Source organism: Solea senegalensis, linkage group LG2, assembly GCF_019176455.1.
Source record: "Solea senegalensis isolate Sse05_10M linkage group LG2, IFAPA_SoseM_1, whole genome shotgun sequence".
Taxonomy (NCBI): Eukaryota; Metazoa; Chordata; class Actinopteri; order Pleuronectiformes; family Soleidae; genus Solea; species Solea senegalensis.
This window is the reverse complement of record NC_058022.1, coordinates 20,530,770-20,551,784: the sequence shown is the minus strand read 5'-3', so window position 1 is coordinate 20,551,784 and position 21,015 is coordinate 20,530,770. Positions and strand designations below refer to the sequence as shown.

Genomic DNA, 21,015 nt, shown 5'->3' with positions numbered 1-21,015 from the left:
AGGCCACTGAAGTGACACTAGTGTAGTGCTGTGCAGCTCGCTTTTTCTATATCTGTCGCTCTCACTCCAGCCCTCTCCTTTTCTTTGCTGTCCTCTCTCCAGCTTTGTTTCCTTTCGCTTGCTCTCTCTTGTCTTTCCTTCCAGTTAATGAGTGTGAAGCTGTAGTAGAGAAACAATCGCTGCCCCCCCGGCACACCGTGCAAGCGTCTCCCTTGGGAAAGAACATGACTGATATGTATTTCATGAGTATGAATATTCCTGTCATCATCCTCTTATGTCACTCTCTTGTAACAGCACGTCACTGTTTGGTAGTGCGGCTCGTCCAGTTCCTGGATATGATCTGTAATCACTTGGATTTTTACTGTACTACCTTTTTTATACTTTTTCACCAATATTCTGTGCCAGCCAGTGTTTGGTTCTTTCTTACCCATTGGTCCTTCAGGTCTGTCTTCATGGAAAACAATTCTAGTGTTTATTGAAAGTCTTCTATGCATGATTTGTTAGTCACTGTTCTTAAGGCCTTTCAACGAGTGGAGAGAGAGAGAAACCAGCACTGGTTGGAGAGACCTCTTAACTGAATGAAGAAAGCAAGAGCATATTTCTGTTTTTTTACAGTAAAAAGTGAATGAATTCAAAATTAACAGATCATTTTCAGCAAATGGCAGCAGGAATGACAAAAATGACAATGAGTACTGAAAGTAAAATATTCGTTCATGTAGCTCTAATATAGCGTCCTTTGCCCCAGTCACAGTGGTGGAACGAGATGGAAGGCTGAATGTCAAGATCTCTGTAGAAAAGCCAGAACAGTTTCACTGAGCTTGCTTTTTGCTCTCTCATATTGTCCCACAGTGAATAAAAAACAAAGGTGTCAGAGACTGTATAATGTCAATGTCTAGCTCAGCAATGTAACTTCACTCTTGTTTCACCATTGTGTCAAGACGGTATTTAATGGGTGCAGGTTCGAGTCGTTTCTGCTGCGTCCGCTGCTCCTGTCGAGCGTGCAGGATGTTGTGTGTCGACTTAGAATGAGGCTTCGATCCAACTACGCAGCCTTAAAGGTTACATAGCATTAGCCTGTGTTACCACAGCAAATGATTTCACTGATTTTCATTGGTCACCAGCAGACATTCAGCGTCTCTCCTGTCTTTTTTTTTTTCTCTTTGTGTGTCATTTCTCTCATTATGTCTCTCCTTTCTACCCATTCGTCCATGTGTCTCTCCATCGTTTGCTAGTTTCTCACTTCCACAGATCAAACAAGAGAGGATTAGAGTGTGCATTGGGAGCAGGAATAATGATGAATATATTAATCATGCAAAATCAGAGAGCGTGTTTCATGTGTATGGTCACCGTGGTGATAGGATTTATCAGAGCTTAAGCTGCTGCACTCGCATTAACTGTTATGCAACTTCTTAATCCTTAGGAAAAAAATGCAGATGTCTGTATGTCTTTTTCTCTCTGTTTTTATGTGAACTTCTCGTCAAAAAATACACATAATTTATTTATGGGCCGTTTGATGTGCCTGTGCTGATTTTGTTAGGTCGGGGACATCGTTATAGTGAGGGAGGACGAGATTTTCCCCTGTGACCTCATCCTACTCTCCTCCAGCCGCCACGATGGGACCTGCTATGTCACCACCACCAGCCTGGATGGGGAGTCGAGTCATAAGGTGCAAATGTTTGTTTTTCCCTTGACTTCAGATAACTATAAATAAACAATGTATTAAATAAGCATGGTCCATTTAAAAGTCAAAGAAAATACTTTCAGCAGTCATATTAAAGCCCTCAAATCTCAGCCATGAGTACATCTCATCAAGTACAGTCTCTTGAAATAACACATGACAGAAGATTGTAATAGATGTATTGTCATACGATGTTTTAATACACATTTTTATCAATTTTAAAGGTACAGTGTTAAAAAATTGATGAATTTGCACTGTGAATCTTTGCAGCCTTGAGTTAGCATCAAAACTAATAAGATTTTCCATTTGTCCATTGTGGGCTATTGTACAAAAACATGATGGTCCAAAATGGTGGCCTCTGTGGAGCTGACCTGGCTCCTGATGTAAATGTAAAAGGCTCATTCTGGGGTAATGAAAAAAACAACCATTCATACAATCAGGTGTTTGTGCACTTTATCTTCAATATCTGCCAAATTAAAAAAAGGTTTCACCTACATGTCACATACTGGACATGAAACAAAAATAAAACAACACTGTAGCTAGACATCATAATATAAATATATACAGTATTATTTCTTCTATTTTGGGACCCCCCTCAAAAACAGTATGACGTACGTCAAGATAATAAACTTCAAAAATGCTGTACAACCATTTTAATTATAATCACTTATGTCAGTGTTTTGTATCTTACCCAGTTATAGTTTGAAATTGTTCAAGTACTTAAAGGTTCATTTCAAAAATGTAAAATATCAAATTATGTAGCACATAATTTGTAGCACAAGCCCAGTTACAAAGTGATCCACGATAACTAATCAGATAAAAATACACAGTATGTAGATATATTTATATTTTATATATATATACACACACATATATATATGCATATCTATATATATATATATATGTTTTTTAATCAGGAAATGCTTTCAAAAAAACATGTTTAAAGGAAGGAATATAAAGAGGACACTGTCAGCATTAGTTTCTTTGTGTCCTTTAGTTTTCAGACTGTTTTTGTTGAGGATTTAAAGATAATAACCAAATGTAATAACAAAGAGCTGGACCATGAAGGGCCTCACAGGTAGTAAATACAATTGTAATTCAGGATTAAACACAGCATGTTAAAGGGCGTTCAAGGTCCTCAATCTTGCTAATATCCTAATGCTGTGCTTACTCATCTCGAGATGAAATGTTCAGTCATTTATTATTAATGATCATAATTATAGATAATTAATCAGCAACATTTGATGATCCATTAATACTTTAGGTCCTTTGGTTTTGGACTGTTGTTCCGACAAAAGATGCAGTTTGAAGATATATTTATCAAAATATTATATTATTATAATATTGTATTTACAAGTGGTTTCTTGTAAAAAAGAAAAAAGAATACAGACTGGGAAATCAGCATAAAATGAAAGAAGGCAATTATAAAAAGACGTGCCCCCTACATCCAACTGAATGGTAAAACAGAATTAAGGAAATGAGAACACATCCAGCAGCACTGAGGCCTTACCTTAACAGATATTAAAATAAGAACCAATACATTTTGCAAATATAGAACATACACTAATAATGTAAATCATTGAAATAAATCAATAAAAATACATTCAATATCACCTTTTACGTTTTAGACATTTATATAAAACCTATATAAAACCAACACTGTTGGAATGAATTAAAAATAAACATGAAAGCTTCGCTAAAACCTGGGTATATAGTAGTATTAATTGATGGACAGTAATTTCCAGATTAGTTCAGTTGAAAATATAATATTTGCAGCTTCAAATGTACAAATGCACAAGATGCAGTTTCACACGTCACGTTCCCCATGTTCACTTCTTTGATGTTCGTTGATGTCACTTACATGACTACGCGCATGGCTGAGCATTGACACACATGCATTTCAGTGTAGGATAGTGCTCCACCCATCCCCCTCGTAAATGCCCTCAGGGTGACCTCCTGCTGTGCTCACCTTCCCAGCATGCTGTCCTCTGCTGACCTGGGGAGTGCTCCATCTGACAGCTTTTCTCCGATGCTCTCCATGATGGGGAATCAAATGAACCCTGCTCTCATTAGTGGCTGTGGATGACATTTGTCCCTGTTGTCTTCTGCCTTCCCCTTCCCCTTCCTCCTCTTTTGTACCTCAGACTTATTACGCCGTACAAGATACCATGGCCTTTAGAACGGAGCAGGAGGTGAATTTGTTACATGCCACCATTGAATGTGAACAACCGCAGCCTGACCTCTACAAGTGAGTCTGACACAAACACACACACACACACACACACACTAACTGATCTTAGGCCGGGTCCTCACTGAATACGTGTGTGACAAATCTGCGGTGTGGAACATGTTCCATTTCTTCTCTGCAAAGGGGCCACATGAACTGCACCTTAGTTTTTGGAATTAGTAGTTTTGTCCATTTCTTATGCAAGCTGCACACATTTCACAGGGAAAATGGACATTTTACATTTTTTTTTTTTGACATTTAAATTTACATTTACTTTTCAGCATTTAGATGCTTTTATCCAAAGCGACTTACAAAAGGGGAATAAGCTACATAGAAGAAGTCTTGGAAAGAAATCCACTAGATAGGAACAGTGGACTGACCAGACGTGCCACCACGTTCTGGACCATCTGTAGTGGTTTAACAGCACAGGTCGGGAGGCCTGTTAGCAGGGCGTTGCAGTAGTCGAGGTGGGAGATGACCAAATCCTGTACTAGGAGCGACAATCTGGGATTCAGGCGTGAGGTCGCCAGGTGGGAATGACAGATACAGCTGCGTATCATCAGCATAGCAGTGTTATGAGAAGCCATGTGAGCGGATGATGTGGCCCAGCGAGGTGGTGTACATGGCAAAGAAGAGAGGCCCCAGCACCGAGCCTTGGGGCACCCCTGTGGCAAGGCTGTGTGGTACAGATGTGTGACCTAGCCAGGCCACACTGAATGACCGCCCAGTGAGGTAGGATTCGAAAATTTTATTTTACTGCAGTCTTTTTAAAATAAGTTAAATAAATAAAATCTGTTGCTGTTTCAAAAGTAAAAGCAATGTGCCATATCAGTTGTGTACAGAGTAAGAAGGTTATTGTTGATGATTTTCATAAGCACACTATGTAAAACGTAGTAGCAGTTCTGCAGAAGACGCACTTGCTGTGTGAACTTCAGAGATACACACCGCACACGCATCCAGTGTGGACCTGGCCCTACACACATACTGTACTGCCATCTTGTACATATTCATCTTCCTTTATTCATCCGTCCTGATTTGAGTTGGCTGTAACCTTTTCCAGATTTGTGGGACGCATCAATATTTACAAGGACAGAGAAGAGCCTGTGGCCAGGTAAGCACTTAAAATAATAACTGTTTTGAAAATGTAATATCTTTTAGTGGTGTTATTGAAATAGACACAGCCAATCATTGTTTCATTCCTGCAGACCGCTTGGAGCCGAGAACTTACTCCTCAGAGGAGCCACACTGAAGAACACACAACATATTTATGGTAATGTCAGACAGATTCATGCTGCTTAGCAATGAAACAAAAGGCTGTTGTCGTTTTTGTCTCGGTAACCCGGAGGTTTCTCTCTCTCTCTTCAGCTGTTGCAGTCTTCACAGGCATGGAGACAAAGATGGCACTTAATTACCAGTCTAAATCTCAAAAGCGCTCTGCAGTAGAGAAGTATGATTAATGTTCAGACTCCATTCACTGCGTAATGTAGAGTCGTTCTTTGTAAAGTGGTTTCGTTTCCTGAGCTGTGATTGTGACCATGACTTTCCTCTGTTTCTCTCTCTCTGCAGGTCCATGAATGCCTTTCTGATAGTGTATCTCTGCATCTTGATCAGTAAAGCTGTGATCAACACTGTCCTGAAATACGCCTGGCAGTGGTCTCCTGACCGAGATGAGCCCTGGTACAACCACAGAACTGAGCACGAGCGTCAGCGGCACATGGTCTGTACATAAACCTCAACTTTTAAAGAAACAAATATTAAAGGGGTAGTTCATCTAGGTTTTATAGGTGAGCTTTCTGGGTCCACAAAATGGGAGGTTATAGGGTGAGAGCGAAATTCAATCCATTTGAAGTAAATAGTGCATTTTTATTATGTGTTAGCATGTAAGTTTTTGAAAGCCCCCTAAATGTTAAGTCTCCTAGCCACCCATTGCATACAAGGTCTCACACGAAGAGTATGAGACGAGATCAGCAAGAATTTTAAATGGCTGCACACCTACACTATGTTCACATGCAACCTGAATTTGCAATACACACACCAGAGGGAGAATACACAATGTACTGTTGTGTACATTGTAGTCTCCAGTTCTATGTAAATGTAGGTGTGTAGCAATAGTAATTGCAAATTATTGCTGATCTCATCTTGCTCTTGCTTTGTGTGTGTGTGTGTGTGTGACACCTCAAACGTGGCTCCTAGTACTGCACCGTGGCAGTGACTACGCAAGGATTGAAATTTCCTTTTTTTTCCTTTCAAAGTTTCAAGTTTTCAAATTTCCAACTAATTCATACATATTCTTTTTCTTCCTCCAGATCATCCGAGCTTTCACTGATTTCCTCGCCTTCATGGTCTTATTTAATTACATCATCCCAGTGTCGATGTACGTGACGGTGGAGATGCAGAAATTCCTTGGCTCCTATTTCATCACCTGGGATGAGGAGATGTTTGATGAAGAGCTGGGTGAGGGAGCTCAGGTCAACACGTCCGACCTGAACGAAGAGCTGGGACAGGTTCGTGGACACATCCATGCTCACATTAACAAAATGCAAACTTTGTGTAGCAGTGTCCTCACTTGTCCTTCCTCTCTCTCAGGTGGAGTATGTGTTCACCGATAAGACTGGCACTCTGACTGAGAACAACATGGAGTTTATTGAATGCTGTGTTGACGGCAACGTCTACATCCCACATGTTATCTGCAACGGGCAAATCCTCAGTGCTGCTTCCAGTATAGACATGATTGATTCCTCACCTGGAGGATACAGGAGAGTAAGTAACATATCCAGCCTGAAAACAAACCTGGCAACTGAACTCAGACACTTTCGGCCAAATTTCCAAGTATTTATTTTGCTGTCATTTTGCATTTTTTTTCTAACTTCTGAGAAGAAAAAGTCCACTCGTGATGTCCCATGCATTCATTCATTGTCTATTACTTGTGGGCCTGCTGGTGCCAATCCCAGCTGACATAGGGCAAAAGGGTAGTACACCCTGGGCAGGTCACCAGTTCATCACAGGGCCAAGATATAGAGATGAACAACATTCACTCACACACTCACCAATTTACAGTGTTCAATTGGAAACTGGAGAACCCAGAGAAAATGCACGCACACACAGAAAGGTGCGGGTCATGAACCAGCAACCTTCTTGCTGTGATGTCACTGCCAAACCTTAAATGAACAGAACATTTTAGAAAAAAAAGTTAATGGATATACTGCTTTACTGCTTTGTATTTTGGGAAAAGTGGTTCAAATACCAACGAAATGGCCAATAGCTCAGAAACGTCATGCTCAAAATGATATGAAACTTGGGGAAAGGGGAAAACTTACATAAATATACCTGAAGTAATGCCAGCACTGGTTTGTCTGTGTCTGTAGGAACACGAGGATCTGTTTTTCCGGGCTCTGTGTCTGTGTCACACGGTCCAGGTGAAGGAGGAAGAGACCGTGGACGGCATCAAGAGAGGCATCCATCAGGGTAGACCCACATCCTTCTACATCTCTTCATCACCTGATGAAGTGGCTTTAGTGGAAGGAATGAAGAGGTGAACACAGTGAAACGGTCAAGTCTTACTCACTTCATCCTCACTTTTAGCAAGTGTCACAAGTAATGGCAGGCTGAGGCCAGGAGAGTGATTTAGCATAAGTGTTCAGCTGCATAAATGTCCAAATATTATGGATGAATTTATAGAAAAGCTCCATACAGTTAAAGAAATACAGACATGGACACTAGACATCACCATTAAAGCTGATTTCTAGTATGGAAGGAAGCCTGAGTTCAAATGTAAAAGAATTTCAAAAGAGCTCAAATCTCTGACACTTCCATTTTTAAAGAATTAGAGGCAAAACAAAAACAAAAAGACAATAAAAATAAAAATATAACCAAACCACCTACACCTACACCCTCAATTTGATAAGAGACTGATGTTCAGTGGCTGTATTGTATACCTTGTATGCTGCTGCAGCCTTACTGAATGAATCATCGATAAGTGTGTGCGGGTTACTACTACTTTTTTTTTTCTGTAGGGTTTAGTGGCACCTTTAGAAAACTACATCGTCTAATCTGTTCTATGCGTTTTTAGCCGCGCCTGGGTTCCTCTGCATTACCAACTCATTCTGGAGCTTTGTCTGGATGATGGGGTTCAGAGTTTATTTCAGAGTCGACAAAGGCCAATTTGACCTACTTCTCCCAAAGCCCAAGAATCAAAAGACACGCTGAGAGCATTCACTGCATTCATGTTGCCTCTGACGCGCGTCTCCATTGAAACGAACATATGTTAATGACGCAGTGTGTGAAAGGGCCCTCGTTATTTCATTTTAACTTCAGTGTAACAGAAGAAATATCCAGCGCGCTGAAAATCCGGATGCATCTCGTGCTGCGTCTCGACTGTCATAGAAATGTTAAAGAAAGAAGTTGGTCCTGGGCTGGCTCAGCTTTTTCTACAAAAACCTTTTGGTATTGCCAGTTTTTGGCCAGAGAGATTCTGAGTGATATATTTTCAAACCATGAGACATTTTTGAGTTGTATAATGCAACCATATATTATTCTTAACTGCACTGTGCAGTTTTTTAGGCTCTGATTATTTAAAACATTCACTGATCTATTACTCACGCTGGTTTAACTTGGTTGTATTGATCTTTCCTGATCAGCACACTCACTCAAATACAGACTCTTGTTTTTATTTGATTTCATTTTTTCATTGCAGTATTATTTTTCTCTCTTAGAGTTTAACCAATCAATGTTTTCCTCTCACTCTTGTTGCCAGGCTGGGTTACACCTATCTGAGACTGAAAGACAACTACATGGAGATCCTCAACAAAGACGATGAAATTGAAAGGTTGGTTCGCTGACAGTCCATTGTGGTTCACCGCAGGAAATAAAACGGGAGCAAGTCAGTCGTGGGCAGTTCAGCTTTGTACATCAGCTGCCTGGAGGGATTGAGTTCCTAAAAAACTGCAGCCACAAAAGAGTTGTGGTTTTTTTTCCGGAAACTGCTCAGTCAGATCAAAATGCTCTTACTGATTGAAAGGCAGCAAGATTCCATTAGAGAGTGTTTAGTGTGGAAAGTGAGGAAACGTTTTTAATCCATATGAAGTGTTCATACTCTCCTCTCCATCGCGCTCTGCAGTGGCCTGTCGATAGTGAGTTATTTTAAGGAAGCAGGGGGCTGCGGTAGTGTGTGTGTGTGTGTGTGTGTGTGTGTGTGTGTGTAACCATCAATGTGAAGCTGCAATAGGAAGACAAAAGGTTCTACATTATTCTCTGGCTTGCCTTTTTTTTTACACTTTATAGGGAATCTGAAGCTTGTATGACTGTATACAAACATGCTGTTTTTTCTCAAATATGCTCGATAAAAGACGTTATGAGCTGTAAAGTAGAATATAAAACACAGAGAACCCTGTCATTGCTAATGCCAGCTCTCCATCAGATTTCAGCTGCTCCATGTGTTGAACTTTGACTCTGTCAGAAGGAGAATGAGCGTCATAGTCAAATCCAGCTCAGGTAAGATGGCTAACAGAATTTCATAAATCCAGTGTTGGACACTCCACTGGTTCTGTTGTTTGTTTAAAAAAAATAATTGAATTGTTTTTGTGTTTGTGGGGTCTCAGGAGAATACCTGCTGTTCTGTAAGGGTGCAGATTCATCAATTTTTCCTCGAGTGGTGTCTGGGAAGGTGGAACAAGTAAAAGCGCGAGTAGAGCAGAATGCTGTAGTAAGTATGAAGATACGTCAGACCAGTTTGGACTCAAATAGAATTCAGTGATATTTTGCCTGTTAAATGGCCGTAATGTATCATAGCAGTTTCTACCTCATGAAATGTGAATGAATGAAATCGAAATACATTTAGCCATATTTTACAGCTGGATAATTTGGGGAAAACTGATATTGTGTTTGCGATTTGATTTGCAAACATATGTTTCATAGTGTAATGTATCTGAAAAATTAAAATTATGATCCCATGAACAGAAATTTCAATTAATTTGATAACTTTAATTTGAAAGAACTTTTCAGAGTATTTTTAATGCAATTAGAAATATGAATTACCAATAACCGTGACTGGGTCAGACATTATGCATAGCACACATTCTAAATTGTAAAGCACACAAACAGAACATCATTATATTATTAAACTACTCCGTTAATGATTTGATAATTGCATTTCAAATAGTGATTTCGATTTAAATTCTTTTTTTTTTTATAAAATGTCCCTGATTCAAGGAAATCCGTTTTTTAAATAATTCATCTTTCTCTACCAGGAGGGGCTGCGGACTCTCTGCGTCGCCTATCGGAAGCTGTCAGAATCAGAATATGAAGAGGCTTGTCATCACCTGACTGAAGCCAAGCTGGCCCTGCAGGACAGGGAGCAGAGGCTGGCGCAGGCCTATGACTTCATCGAGAGGGACTTTGTGCTTCTGGGCGCCACAGCAGTGGAGGACAGGTTGGTTACTGTAAAGAGAAAAGCAGAAGCACACTCATTTGTTCATCGTTCATTAGTACAGTGAAAGATTTCTATTTATCTATCACTATGCCATGAAACTAAAATGTTGTTGTCATCTGAAAAGGTAAAGAATCACTATTGATCCAGACTGATTGACAGTTTAACTCCCCAATAGATAAACTGATGATGAGCATTGAGAGCAGTGGCCGTGCATTGATAGGTTGTCACCAGTTAGTAATTGATGGATACTTTAACCTATGTGTCAAGAGGCTGAATCTCTGATCGACTTATTGATCTACAGGCTCCAGGAGAAAGCTGCAGATACCATCGAGTCCCTGCACAAGGCTGGCATGAAAGTCTGGGTCCTGACGGGGGACAAGATGGAGACGGCGGCGGCTACCTGCTACGCTAGCAAACTGTTCCGACGAAGCACTCAGATCCTGGAGCTGACCAAGAAACGCACAGAGGAGCAGAGTCTCCACGATGTTCTGTTCGAACTAAACAGGACTGTTCTCAGACAACGCTCCATTTCTGGGTATGAGACCTTTTCTCGTGTGAATCTGCAGCATTTAATCCCGACACATGGTCAATGCTGTGAATCCAATTAGCACACAATCCACAGAATAGCACACAAATCCTCCCTCTGTCTAATGTGTGATATGTTCCTCCAGGTTGTCCGTAGACTGCCTCGACTTCGGTCTGATCATCGACGGAGCCACACTGTCAGCTGTGTTAAAGCCAAACCAGGAGGCTGCTGTCCACGGCAACTACAGAGAGATCTTCCTGGAGATCTGTCGCAACTGTAGTGCTGTGCTTTGCTGTCGCATGGCGCCACTGCAGAAAGCACAGGTGACAGTGCATTTTTCCTCATGTACTCCAGTCAGCTTCCTACATGACAAACAGTGGCAGTGACTGAATTTTACGCTTTTGTTTTCTACAGATTGTGAAGCTGATCAAAGCTTCGAAGGAGCACCCCATAACCCTTGCCATTGGCGATGGAGCAAATGATGTCAGCATGATCTTGGAAGCACATGTGGGCATTGGTGAGCTCATTTCACTTTACTGGTTATGTGCTAATTTGCTAAATACTCCATGAGTCAAACTGTTTCTATCAGAGCCTGTGTTGAATATTAAATCTCATACTGAAGTTGTATCTGCCAAAAATCTCCTAAAAAACTTGAACTTGAACAGATTCGTTCTGCAGATATTTGTTTATAAAATGTTGCTGCCATCGATATTGAGAAAGGTTAAAATGTCATTTTATTACTCGCTTCAAGCTATTTAATTATGGTACAGATAAGCTCTAAACATAGACGGTGAAAAATTAAAAAAACTCGGATGTAGTCTCCCAGTTTGCCAGAAGTAACAATATATTTAGGAGAACATGATGACTTTTGTAAACTATATTCCGATTTCGTTGGATATAGAGAATAAAATATGGCACATACAGTATGAGTGGACACCAGTGTGGTTGGCAGCTGGTAATAGGTGGTGGTTGCAGATCCCCTTTGAATTTCCACTTGCAAAACCTCTATATGGCACTGGTCAAATGGCAAATCTTCTGGTATTGGCTCATTTTTGTTGTACTTTCCCGATCAGGTTATAATGAACAACCTCATTTGTTTCCTCAGGCATCATGGGTAAAGAAGGCCGACAGGCAGCGAGGAACAGTGACTATGCCATCCCGAAGTTTAAACACCTGAAAAAGATCTTGCTTGTTCATGGCCACTACTACTACATTCGAATCGCTGAGCTTGTTCAGTACTTCTTCTACAAGGTACTACACTTGCTTTGTGTGCTCCAGTGGCTCACACACATTTTAATCACTTTATCGTAATTCCCAGTGAAACACTGAGTTACAAAGGACCAGATTTTGCAGCTACTGTGTCAGATTACTAGACTCGAATGAATCCGTGGTGCGACATTCTCTCTCCTGGATTAATGGGCAGGATGGTCAGTGTGGGCGGCTTCCACAGAAACCAGTGCCCACTCTTTGTGGCCCACTCAGTGAGCTTATAGCACAAGAGAGTAGCATTTTTAGATTCTTCAAATGTGTCATAAGCTGAAGCTCATCATGTTGTTGTTTTTTTTCCAGAATGTATGTTTCATCTTTCCTCAGTTCCTGTACCAGTTCTTCTGTGGGTTCTCCCAACAGGTCAGTGGTTACAATATCTCTAATATGTACATGTTGTGTATTCAATTATTGTAATACATGTTGTCAATATTTCAATTTATTTTAGTCAACAATGAATTGGATAATTATATGCTCATCAACTTCACCGATAATAATCACCCTCAACTCTAAATAACACTTATGGTCTTTTAGCTCACTGTATTGGTTTTCCAGTCCACCACCTCTGCTTTCACCAGCCTGGTGTTTATAGTTAAAGGGCTCTGATATCTACATATGTCCTTTTCCAAGCCTGATTGGGGCAGATCCATACAACAGTTTTCAACCTAATACAGTTTGGAATGCTGAGTACTTCTTGTCTTTATTTCCCTTTTTTTATTTGAAAACTCCCACTTTTGGAATACAACGTCTGTAATTCCCATCTATTGGTTTGGCGTCACCTTTATAATCCCTGGTTCGTCTCTCTTCATATCCTGTGGGAGACAAATTGCAGAAGCAGTTAAATATTTAATACATTATGAATAGCAATATATGTTTTAATTGTAGCTGGAATATTTTGATGTATGAATTGTTAAAGTTGACATAGACATTTGGATTTGTGTCAAGTTTGACATCATAGCGTGTTGATGCTCTAAGGAATAAAACTGATTGAATCTTTAATATATGTTAGTTACATTCTAGGGTGAGTTATTTACATGACAGTGCCTGAACACAACACTATATTAATTGTTATGTTTTACACCGTACAAACTCGTGTAATATTAGCTTGAATAATGATGGAGAATGTGATTGTGTTGAGCTTTGTTCGGGTTTGAAAGCACAAATCCAAATGCCTGTCGCGTGGCCAAAAAGTCAAATAACGAATGCTGTCTATTTTGTATTTGTCCCTTGGCAGCCACTGTATGACACGGCCTACTTGACTTTGTACAACATCAGCTTCACCTCACTCCCAATCCTCCTCTACAGTCTGGTTGAGCAGCACGTCACAATGGAGACGCTCAAGAGAGAGCCCTCCTTGTACAGGTAAGGGTGAAGAAAAGAAAAGAAAGAAAAAGAAAAACAAGTGAAAAAAGACTGTTTATAATAATTTTACAAAACCTTTCTTCCTTGTCCTTCCTTCTCAGGGACATAGCCAAGAACTCCCTCCTTCGCTGGCCGGTCTTCTTGTACTGGACGTGCCTGGGCGTGTTCGATGCTGTTATCTTCTTCTTTGGTGCCTACTTCCTGTTTGACAACACCACCTTCACCAGCAATGGCCAGGTGAGACTGTGTTTGCAGGCAGTGAGAGAAAGGAACAGAAACGTTTGTGTGGGGTCTTTAATGTGTTCTATATGAAAAATGAAGGAAGTGCAGTCTTAAGTACATTCATCCATCCCCGTTGGAAGTGTTATGGGATGACTGATCTGTAACTGTAAGGTTTCTGTCCTGGGGCTTCCCTGTAGGTCAACAACATTGGATCTCCATTCATATCTACAGCACAATAGCATCTTTCTCTGTATCGTTGATTTGTATCATGTCAACTGTTTTCAATTGCCTTTGGTCTTGTTTTTTAAGTTGAAACATCCTGAAATTCATTTTACCCTTTGTCCTGATTCTTTTCTCTTTTCTTCCCCTCTCCCTCTCTGCTTCCTCTCTCTTTATTTTGCTTCTCCTCTTCTTTTTCTTCGTCTTCTTTTTCTTTTCCTTCGTCCCCAGCTTATGACCACCAACACACAGATGGTAAGCCTGTCTCCCTCCCTGTCAGCTCTCTCTCTGTCTTTCACGCTCCTTTAGTTCCTGTCGTACCGTTTAATCTTTCAGTTTGACCGTTTCATCCATTTTCATCACTTCTCTCTTTGCATCATCCATGCGCTTTCATTTGAATGTGTAGTTTCTCTAGTCCTCCATTATTCCCCCTAATCTTTGTAGATTAGCCCTGAATCCTGCACTGTACCTGATCTTAACAACCCCACTGACATAGCTTTGGATGTTCCCCCACATTATTACTGTCTCTTGTTGTGATAGTGAACAGAGTAACTGTATAGATACAGATCCAACATCTGTTTGTTCTTTCTGTCTAATACGTGTGTGCATTTGTATGTGTCTGCATTTGTTTGTTCTTTGTAATTCTGGGGTTTTGGGGCTTAGTTTGGTTTTTAATGTCACTGCTCCACCCAGCATTCATTGGGAGGCTGGAATTGTTTACTTCGTCTCATCCTTTAAACATACAAAAAGTCAGGTGTGAAAAGGCAATTCTTATAATTGATCTCATTCAAAAGTGAAATTAGTCATGAAAGAACATATTCTAACACAAATACTGGCATCAACAACCAGATGTAGCTGTGACATTTCTCTCCCTCCTAACTCTCCTCTTTCTATTCACTGTCACCGTTGACTTTCAACATGATGGGAAATGTAGATGTTGAGAACTGAAGTTAAAATATTCCAGATCATAAAGGAAAACACATAGAAAATGGTAACATTTTACAACAAGAGTAGCGTAATAAAGGATTTCTAAATTGTTTAGAATTAGGTTATTATTCTTTATGAATGCGTAATAAAGAGTTATAGACAACTTATTACATGGTTTTTTACATGTCACTATACTATAGTTTTGCTAATGTGTTACTAGCACTGGGCAGTATATCAATAGTTTGTCTATATTCTGACATGAGACAAGATATGGTCTTAGATTTTGGATATAGTCATATCTTGATCTTGAGTATCTGTGATTACTTTTAAAGGCTGTTGCAGTGATAATCATATTTATTATATTGGATACATTTGTGAAATACACTTAATATTATATATTGATTAAAAAATACATGGAATTGACATAAAAAATCCAATTAATTTCTTTTAGCATAATTCAGCCATATTCATGAGAAATTTTATTGTTTCTAACACACATACATATCCTTCATTTAACATTAAACAACACAAACCAAAGATATTAACCAGATATTATCTGAAATGAAAGGTGATAACTGTATTTATGTAACAGTGGATATTTTTATTTTAGAGTGTATTTACAGTGTAGTGTCTCTCTCCTATCGATATACTGTATATCTCATATAGTGGCAAAAAGTAGCCAGTTCAAACATATGGACTCACTATTTAGCAAGCAGCATATCACTGCTGCTCTTCACAAATGTACTATAACATTATTAATCATTTATTTTGTATTTGCAACATAATTAACAAGTCATTCTAAACCATTTATGATTCTTTGACGTTAGTAGCCTTAATCTCTTTCCAGATACAGATTACTTGTACCATGGTAGGTGTGATGTGCACATGTCTGTCCTCTTCATTTCTTTGCTCGTGGAAACATTGTTTAACACAGGATGTTCACTGGATGTCCATGAGGTGAGTGTTGTGTGTTTGATGCAAACCTGTAATCCTCTTCTTCCTACCTTCCCCTTCATAGATGTTCGGGAACTGGACCTTCGGGACTCTTGTCTTCACTGTGCTGGTGTTCACTGTTACACTCAAGGTATGTGAGCATGAGTCTTGAATGTAGTAATGATTGGGGGGGACAGGACACCTGATGAAGTAGCAGGAGTGGCACCCAGTGTGGTCTACTGCTGCTGTAGTCCATCTGCCCCACGTTTTGATGTGTTGTGCTGTCAGAGATGCTAATCCTTTGTTGTAGCGATCAAACGATAATTTTATGGTCATACTGCCCAGCACTAGTTCAGGTGTTAAGGAGAGACTTCATGTTAGGTTTGTTTTGAAACTGTAACATAGTGAATATTAACCTGAAGCCCAACTTAAAATTATTATTTTTTTTATCCAAAATCATTCACCCCTACTAAATTAGCAGATAAATGGTGTACCTAATAAAGTGGTAGTTGAGTGTATGTTATACTGCATAATCCTTCTCCTTGAGAGAGTTCATTACCATTGCATGTTTGCCTATGAGTATACGCATGGACAAGTTCTTGTTAACTGTGTTACATGATTGACCACACAACAGTTAGCGCCTTAAGGCAGAGTCCAATGATTTTATTGACTGGGAGAGTGTTTGCTATGTATGTATTCTTGTTTATTTCAGCTTGCCTTGGACACACACTACTGGACCTGGATCAATCACTTTGTCACCTGGGGATCGCTTCTTTTCTACGTTATTTTCTCTCTTCTCTGGGGAGGCATCATTTGGTATAACACTCTCTGTTTTTACTCTTATCTTAATGTTGATTGTTATATTTCTGGAAAAATCATTCATCCCCTCCCCCGTTGCTCCCCAGGCCTTTCCTGAATTACCAGAGGATGTACTACGTTTTCATGCAGATGTTGTCCAGTGGTCCAGCTTGGCTCAGTATCATCCTACTTATTACAGTCAGCTTGTTGCCAGATGTCATCAAGAAAGTCCTCTGCAGGGCCATGTGTCCCACACCCACTGAAAATGCACAGGTAGGTGAAACTACTGAAACTCACAAATTCCCTCCATAGACCGTATATAAAAAGTGGACATAGTCTTCCAGTTTGGAGGGTGCATCTAACCAGAAAGGAACTATTTATTGACTAGCAACCAGGGGATTGTTAGCACTTGTTGCAAAAAAAAAGAATTCTTAATTAAGACTTAATTCTCACATGATTTGTAACATCAGTTAACATTTTCCTAAGGAGTTGATGGTCTCTATTGCTAGTTTCATCTCTTCAATAGCATGTGATGAAGATTTTGTAAATTATGCTCCCATTTAGAGGAAAATAGATGATCAGCGTGATTGGCGGCTTGCAGTGTCCAACGGTTGCTTTGTTGCAGTTGACGTCCAGTTTCAAAAACTGACTGAATTACAAATCTCGAGGCTTCACAACAGTAGTTTCGCATCCTCTCTACATCCACTTTTGATATATGGTCTATATATTTTACATTTTTTTTATGTATCGACTTCTTATATTGTCAACTAAATGCTTTGCAAAAGTCACTAACCAGTAACAAATTTAAGCTTTTCCAGTTTAAGAGATCAAATGTTTGTGTTTTGGACATTTCTGGCAGGTCATTTCAGTTGAGAAACTGTAATGACCTGGTGCAATTAACAAAATTCTGGTAAATCATAGATGACGTCTTTGATGAAGTTTGATTAAAATCCCTAAAAGCTTTATGCATCCTTATGATTTAGTGTGACTTCCTGTTCCTGTGGCTTTGACCCACACTACCATGAAGCAAGATTTGCAATGAATGAAAACAAAAATGACAGTTCTGACAGATTTCTTCTTCCTGTGCTCTTTCTTCTGTTTTCTCCCTTGTCACTGCTGCACCTTAATGGACCACCCTAATTAAAATTCACACCATCCTCCATTGTTCCTCCCTTTTCCTTTCATTCACCCTTCAATGCCTTATCCCCACCACGACCATCCTCCCTTTTTCCTTCTCTCATCCTCTTCTTCATCATCCACTCCTTTCTCTCTCCCTCTCCATCGCTCCTGTGACTGTGACTCTCACTCACTCACTCTTTCGTGATAACTGCAGTCCACTCGCCCGTGCCTTACTGTGGAGCCGTCCACCATCTTCATGCTTTCTCAGTCCTCCAGCAGAATGAGTTTCTAATTGGCTCAGAAAGACGAGAGAGAGGAGCAGGAAGAGTAGGTGACTCTCTCTCTCTCTCTCTCTAAGTCCCGCTTCTCTGTTTGCATGATGGCATGTCCCATTGTATACCTCATATCACTGTTTCACCACCTCACCCAATATAATATTAACCACTCAGGTGCTTTTGAAGATGCCACAGTGTGTGGTCTGTGAGGCCAGTTACATTCATCCTATTTGTGCCATGTATTGCCGTTATCAGTGCATATTCTATGTGTTTGTCTGTATACAGTGAGCTACATGCACTACTTCATGTTTTTAATTTTGTCACCTTGGCATGTACTGTTTTTGAAAATGTTGCATAGGATGAAGTCATTCTAGGTGTTTCCAGGAGACAAAGGTTTGTGGATTTGCTGAATTTCTCATGTCTATTACACCAATATAAGTATTTCTTACAATCACTTGATTTCACTTGGTTTCTCCTCTTCACACATGCAGAAAAGCTCTGCTGCTTTATATAAAATTCGTAAAGATTAGGAAATGAGGTAGAGAAGCTGATTAATTGTTAATAATCTGCAGTTTCTTTATCACAGCTCTTAGTTTTCATACACACAATCATGGCACAGTTGTGAAACTTGAGCTGCCTTTTGGGAGCAGGTGAGCACTCAAGTCTCCTCTACTGGCTCGAGACACAAGCTGAATGTTACTCCATGCAAAACAAACACCTGGCAAGATTCCATTATCACCTCCTATCCTTTAACATCATCCACAGAAGGTAAGAGCTGCGGGGGCCCCGGAGGGCCATGTGGCCCCTGGCCCTGTGGCTGGAAGGAGAGGCATTGAGCAGGACCCGCTCTGCCCTGATAGGACCTGTGAGGGAGACAGTGGAGAAAAAGCAGCTACGACCTATGACTCCATGACGAACTCAACACTCAGCAAACCCTAGAGTCCCCGCTTAGGTGGGCTGTGGTCACCATGGTAACACCCCACATAGGGGAATTGACAGTGGGGAGTCAGGTTCTAAATGCTGCTGCCATGATGCTTCCTGCTGCCGTGCAGAGTGCATGTGTGGTTTGGGGGGGGCGACATGCTGTTGTGCTTTGGTGCAGGCTTTAGGGGTGTGGTGGAAGCTGAGTGTATATATGGGCAAGAATTTCCCTTCCTTAAAACCTCATTTCATGAATTACAATATCCAATTAACTCTGCAGTAGTGTTTTCAAAGTTTGCCGTGCTTCTCACTGCATGTAGGATGGGAATTAACTTGATCTGTGACGCAGCCAAATGAGAAATTATATCCTTGTCTTTATTAGAGATCTGTCCATGTTTTAGTCCTGTGAGACTGTAAGTACAGTGGATTATATTCATTTATTTTTGGTTATACATAAAAAAAGAACAAAGCATAGCCATTTGTGTGTAGATTAGATTAGATTAGACTGTATTGATCCCACGCTGGTAAAATGTTATAGCAGGTCAGCAAGTGACAAATACAAAATATACAATATTTTGTATACAATATAAAATATAATAAGAATAGAACAAGAAGATTAAATGATTAAAACATTTAAAAAAAATGCATTTGGAATAAAATAAGCAAAGCAATACATAAAAAAAGTAAGAATATAAAAGGTGCAAATGCAAAATGAATAATTTCAGTCATCACAATGGAAATGACTCGATTCTTGCACTATGCAACTAAAAAAAATAAATTACATACAATCAACTTCAACACACTCACTTACCAAGAAAAGGAATAAGATGAATGCCAGTGTTTATATAAAGTGCAGTCCATAAAATACTCCAGAATATCAGCAATATGAAAGAGAATACAAATTGAAACCCCACTGGGGACATACAGTACATACACAATTTCACTTAAATGTATATGTGTGTATGTATATATATATAGTATATATATATATATACACACATATACATACATATAGTATAGTAGAAAGCTTTGCCAAGTATTAAATTCATAACTGCTCATTCTGTACCAGGTACACTAATGACATCTAGTGTTGGAGGGTGGAATTGCAAGTGTTCATTTCTGAAGCATGTTTGTTTCCAAAGCATTTCTGTAGACATGGTGGGAGTTTTCTGAGGGTTTCTTCTGTTTTAATCTGTATTTTCTGACTTGTTTTTACAGTTTCTTCTGTTAATTTGATCCAGGTTCCATGGCATGAGTGCATTAATCATTAATCATGAACATCTATAACGCTGTTTTTCAATCTTGTGCATCATGCTGTCTCACTTTTTTTCCTCATCCAAAAGTTATTTGATTGAATCTGCTTGTGTCTGTAGTTTTACTTCCTCCTCTCTGATCTTAACTGTCCAGTGACGATGCGCCCATGCTCCCTCTCTCTGCAGGGTCATGAGAATCATACGCAGGGTGGCGCGGCTGAGTCGACTCCATGTCCCTCTTGTCGGTCCTACAAAGGCACGAGAATAGACTCCTCTCACCTCCATCTTGGTGCTGCAGAGACTCTGTCGCTCTGCAGGTCTGATCCCCTGCCTCAGAAACTGCTGGCCCATTTGACCGAAGGAGGAGGGTCAGATTTGTGCTCCCTCAGCCCCTACATGCTCCGTCTCTCAGGGGCAGGATTCGCGTACTACGCGCCAGGGCCGGAGACCTCTGTGTGAACATGAATGCAGACTCGGAAGTTATGTGTTTGTGATTCCTGTCGGCTCAAACACTCAGCATGTAGTACATCCTAAGATATGTGACCAAGATTTTTTTTTTTTTTTTTTTTTTTCAAGGAACAAAGTACAAACATGTTCACATACATCAAAAAGCATGGAGACTCCATGCTGAGTTCACCATGTGCATTTACTGGGATACACCCGAGTGGTCCACCCTTTACACACTATTGCCCTGACCCTTCATCCTCAAACATCTTTGTGTTTCAGTGTAGTCCCTGTCTTTATCTCACCCAAGTTCTTACTCAGACTCTCTCCTGAAAAAAGTCTAAGAACAAAAAGGGGAACCACATGTGGAGGTGCATCACTTCTTGCACTGTGGAACTGTCGAGTCTCAGCATGTCAA

General features: G+C 40.0%; 1 protein-coding gene across 6 annotated transcripts in view; it reads left to right on the top strand.

The window, feature by feature from the left end:
* Nucleotides 1–20,719, top strand: part of LOC122763017 (phospholipid-transporting ATPase IH-like) — a 37,322-nt gene extending 16,603 nt beyond the window's left edge. For 2 of the 6 annotated variants that reach the window (XM_044018151.1, XM_044018141.1), the window contains 25 exons: nucleotides 1,538–1,666; nucleotides 3,823–3,926; nucleotides 4,966–5,016; nucleotides 5,111–5,175; nucleotides 5,271–5,352; nucleotides 5,472–5,622; nucleotides 6,212–6,409; nucleotides 6,492–6,665; nucleotides 7,271–7,437; nucleotides 8,659–8,730; nucleotides 9,322–9,395; nucleotides 9,503–9,606; nucleotides 10,151–10,332; nucleotides 10,634–10,867; nucleotides 11,004–11,181; nucleotides 11,273–11,375; nucleotides 11,964–12,109; nucleotides 12,428–12,487; nucleotides 13,359–13,486; nucleotides 13,588–13,723; nucleotides 14,159–14,182; nucleotides 15,873–15,938; nucleotides 16,500–16,603; nucleotides 16,693–16,858; nucleotides 20,340–20,719. In XM_044018151.1, coding sequence (XP_043874086.1) covers nucleotides 1,538–1,666; nucleotides 3,823–3,926; nucleotides 4,966–5,016; nucleotides 5,111–5,175; nucleotides 5,271–5,352; nucleotides 5,472–5,622; nucleotides 6,212–6,409; nucleotides 6,492–6,665; nucleotides 7,271–7,437; nucleotides 8,659–8,730; nucleotides 9,322–9,395; nucleotides 9,503–9,606; nucleotides 10,151–10,332; nucleotides 10,634–10,867; nucleotides 11,004–11,181; nucleotides 11,273–11,375; nucleotides 11,964–12,109; nucleotides 12,428–12,487; nucleotides 13,359–13,486; nucleotides 13,588–13,723; nucleotides 14,159–14,182; nucleotides 15,873–15,938; nucleotides 16,500–16,603; nucleotides 16,693–16,858; nucleotides 20,340–20,612 — 3,171 coding nt within the window. In that variant the 3' untranslated portion in view covers nucleotides 20,613–20,719. Of the gene's footprint in view, nucleotides 1–1,537; nucleotides 1,667–3,822; nucleotides 3,927–4,965; nucleotides 5,017–5,110; nucleotides 5,176–5,270; nucleotides 5,353–5,471; nucleotides 5,623–6,211; nucleotides 6,410–6,491; nucleotides 6,666–7,270; nucleotides 7,438–8,658; nucleotides 8,731–9,321; nucleotides 9,396–9,502; nucleotides 9,607–10,150; nucleotides 10,333–10,633; nucleotides 10,868–11,003; nucleotides 11,182–11,272; nucleotides 11,376–11,963; nucleotides 12,110–12,427; nucleotides 12,488–13,358; nucleotides 13,487–13,587; nucleotides 13,724–14,158; nucleotides 14,183–15,872; nucleotides 15,939–16,499; nucleotides 16,604–16,692; nucleotides 16,859–17,918; nucleotides 18,036–20,339 lie in introns of all 6 variants that reach the window. The other 4 variants (XM_044018155.1, XM_044018156.1, XM_044018164.1 and 1 more) reach the window with 4 other exon arrangements.
* Nucleotides 20,720–21,015: the final 296 nt, after the last annotated feature.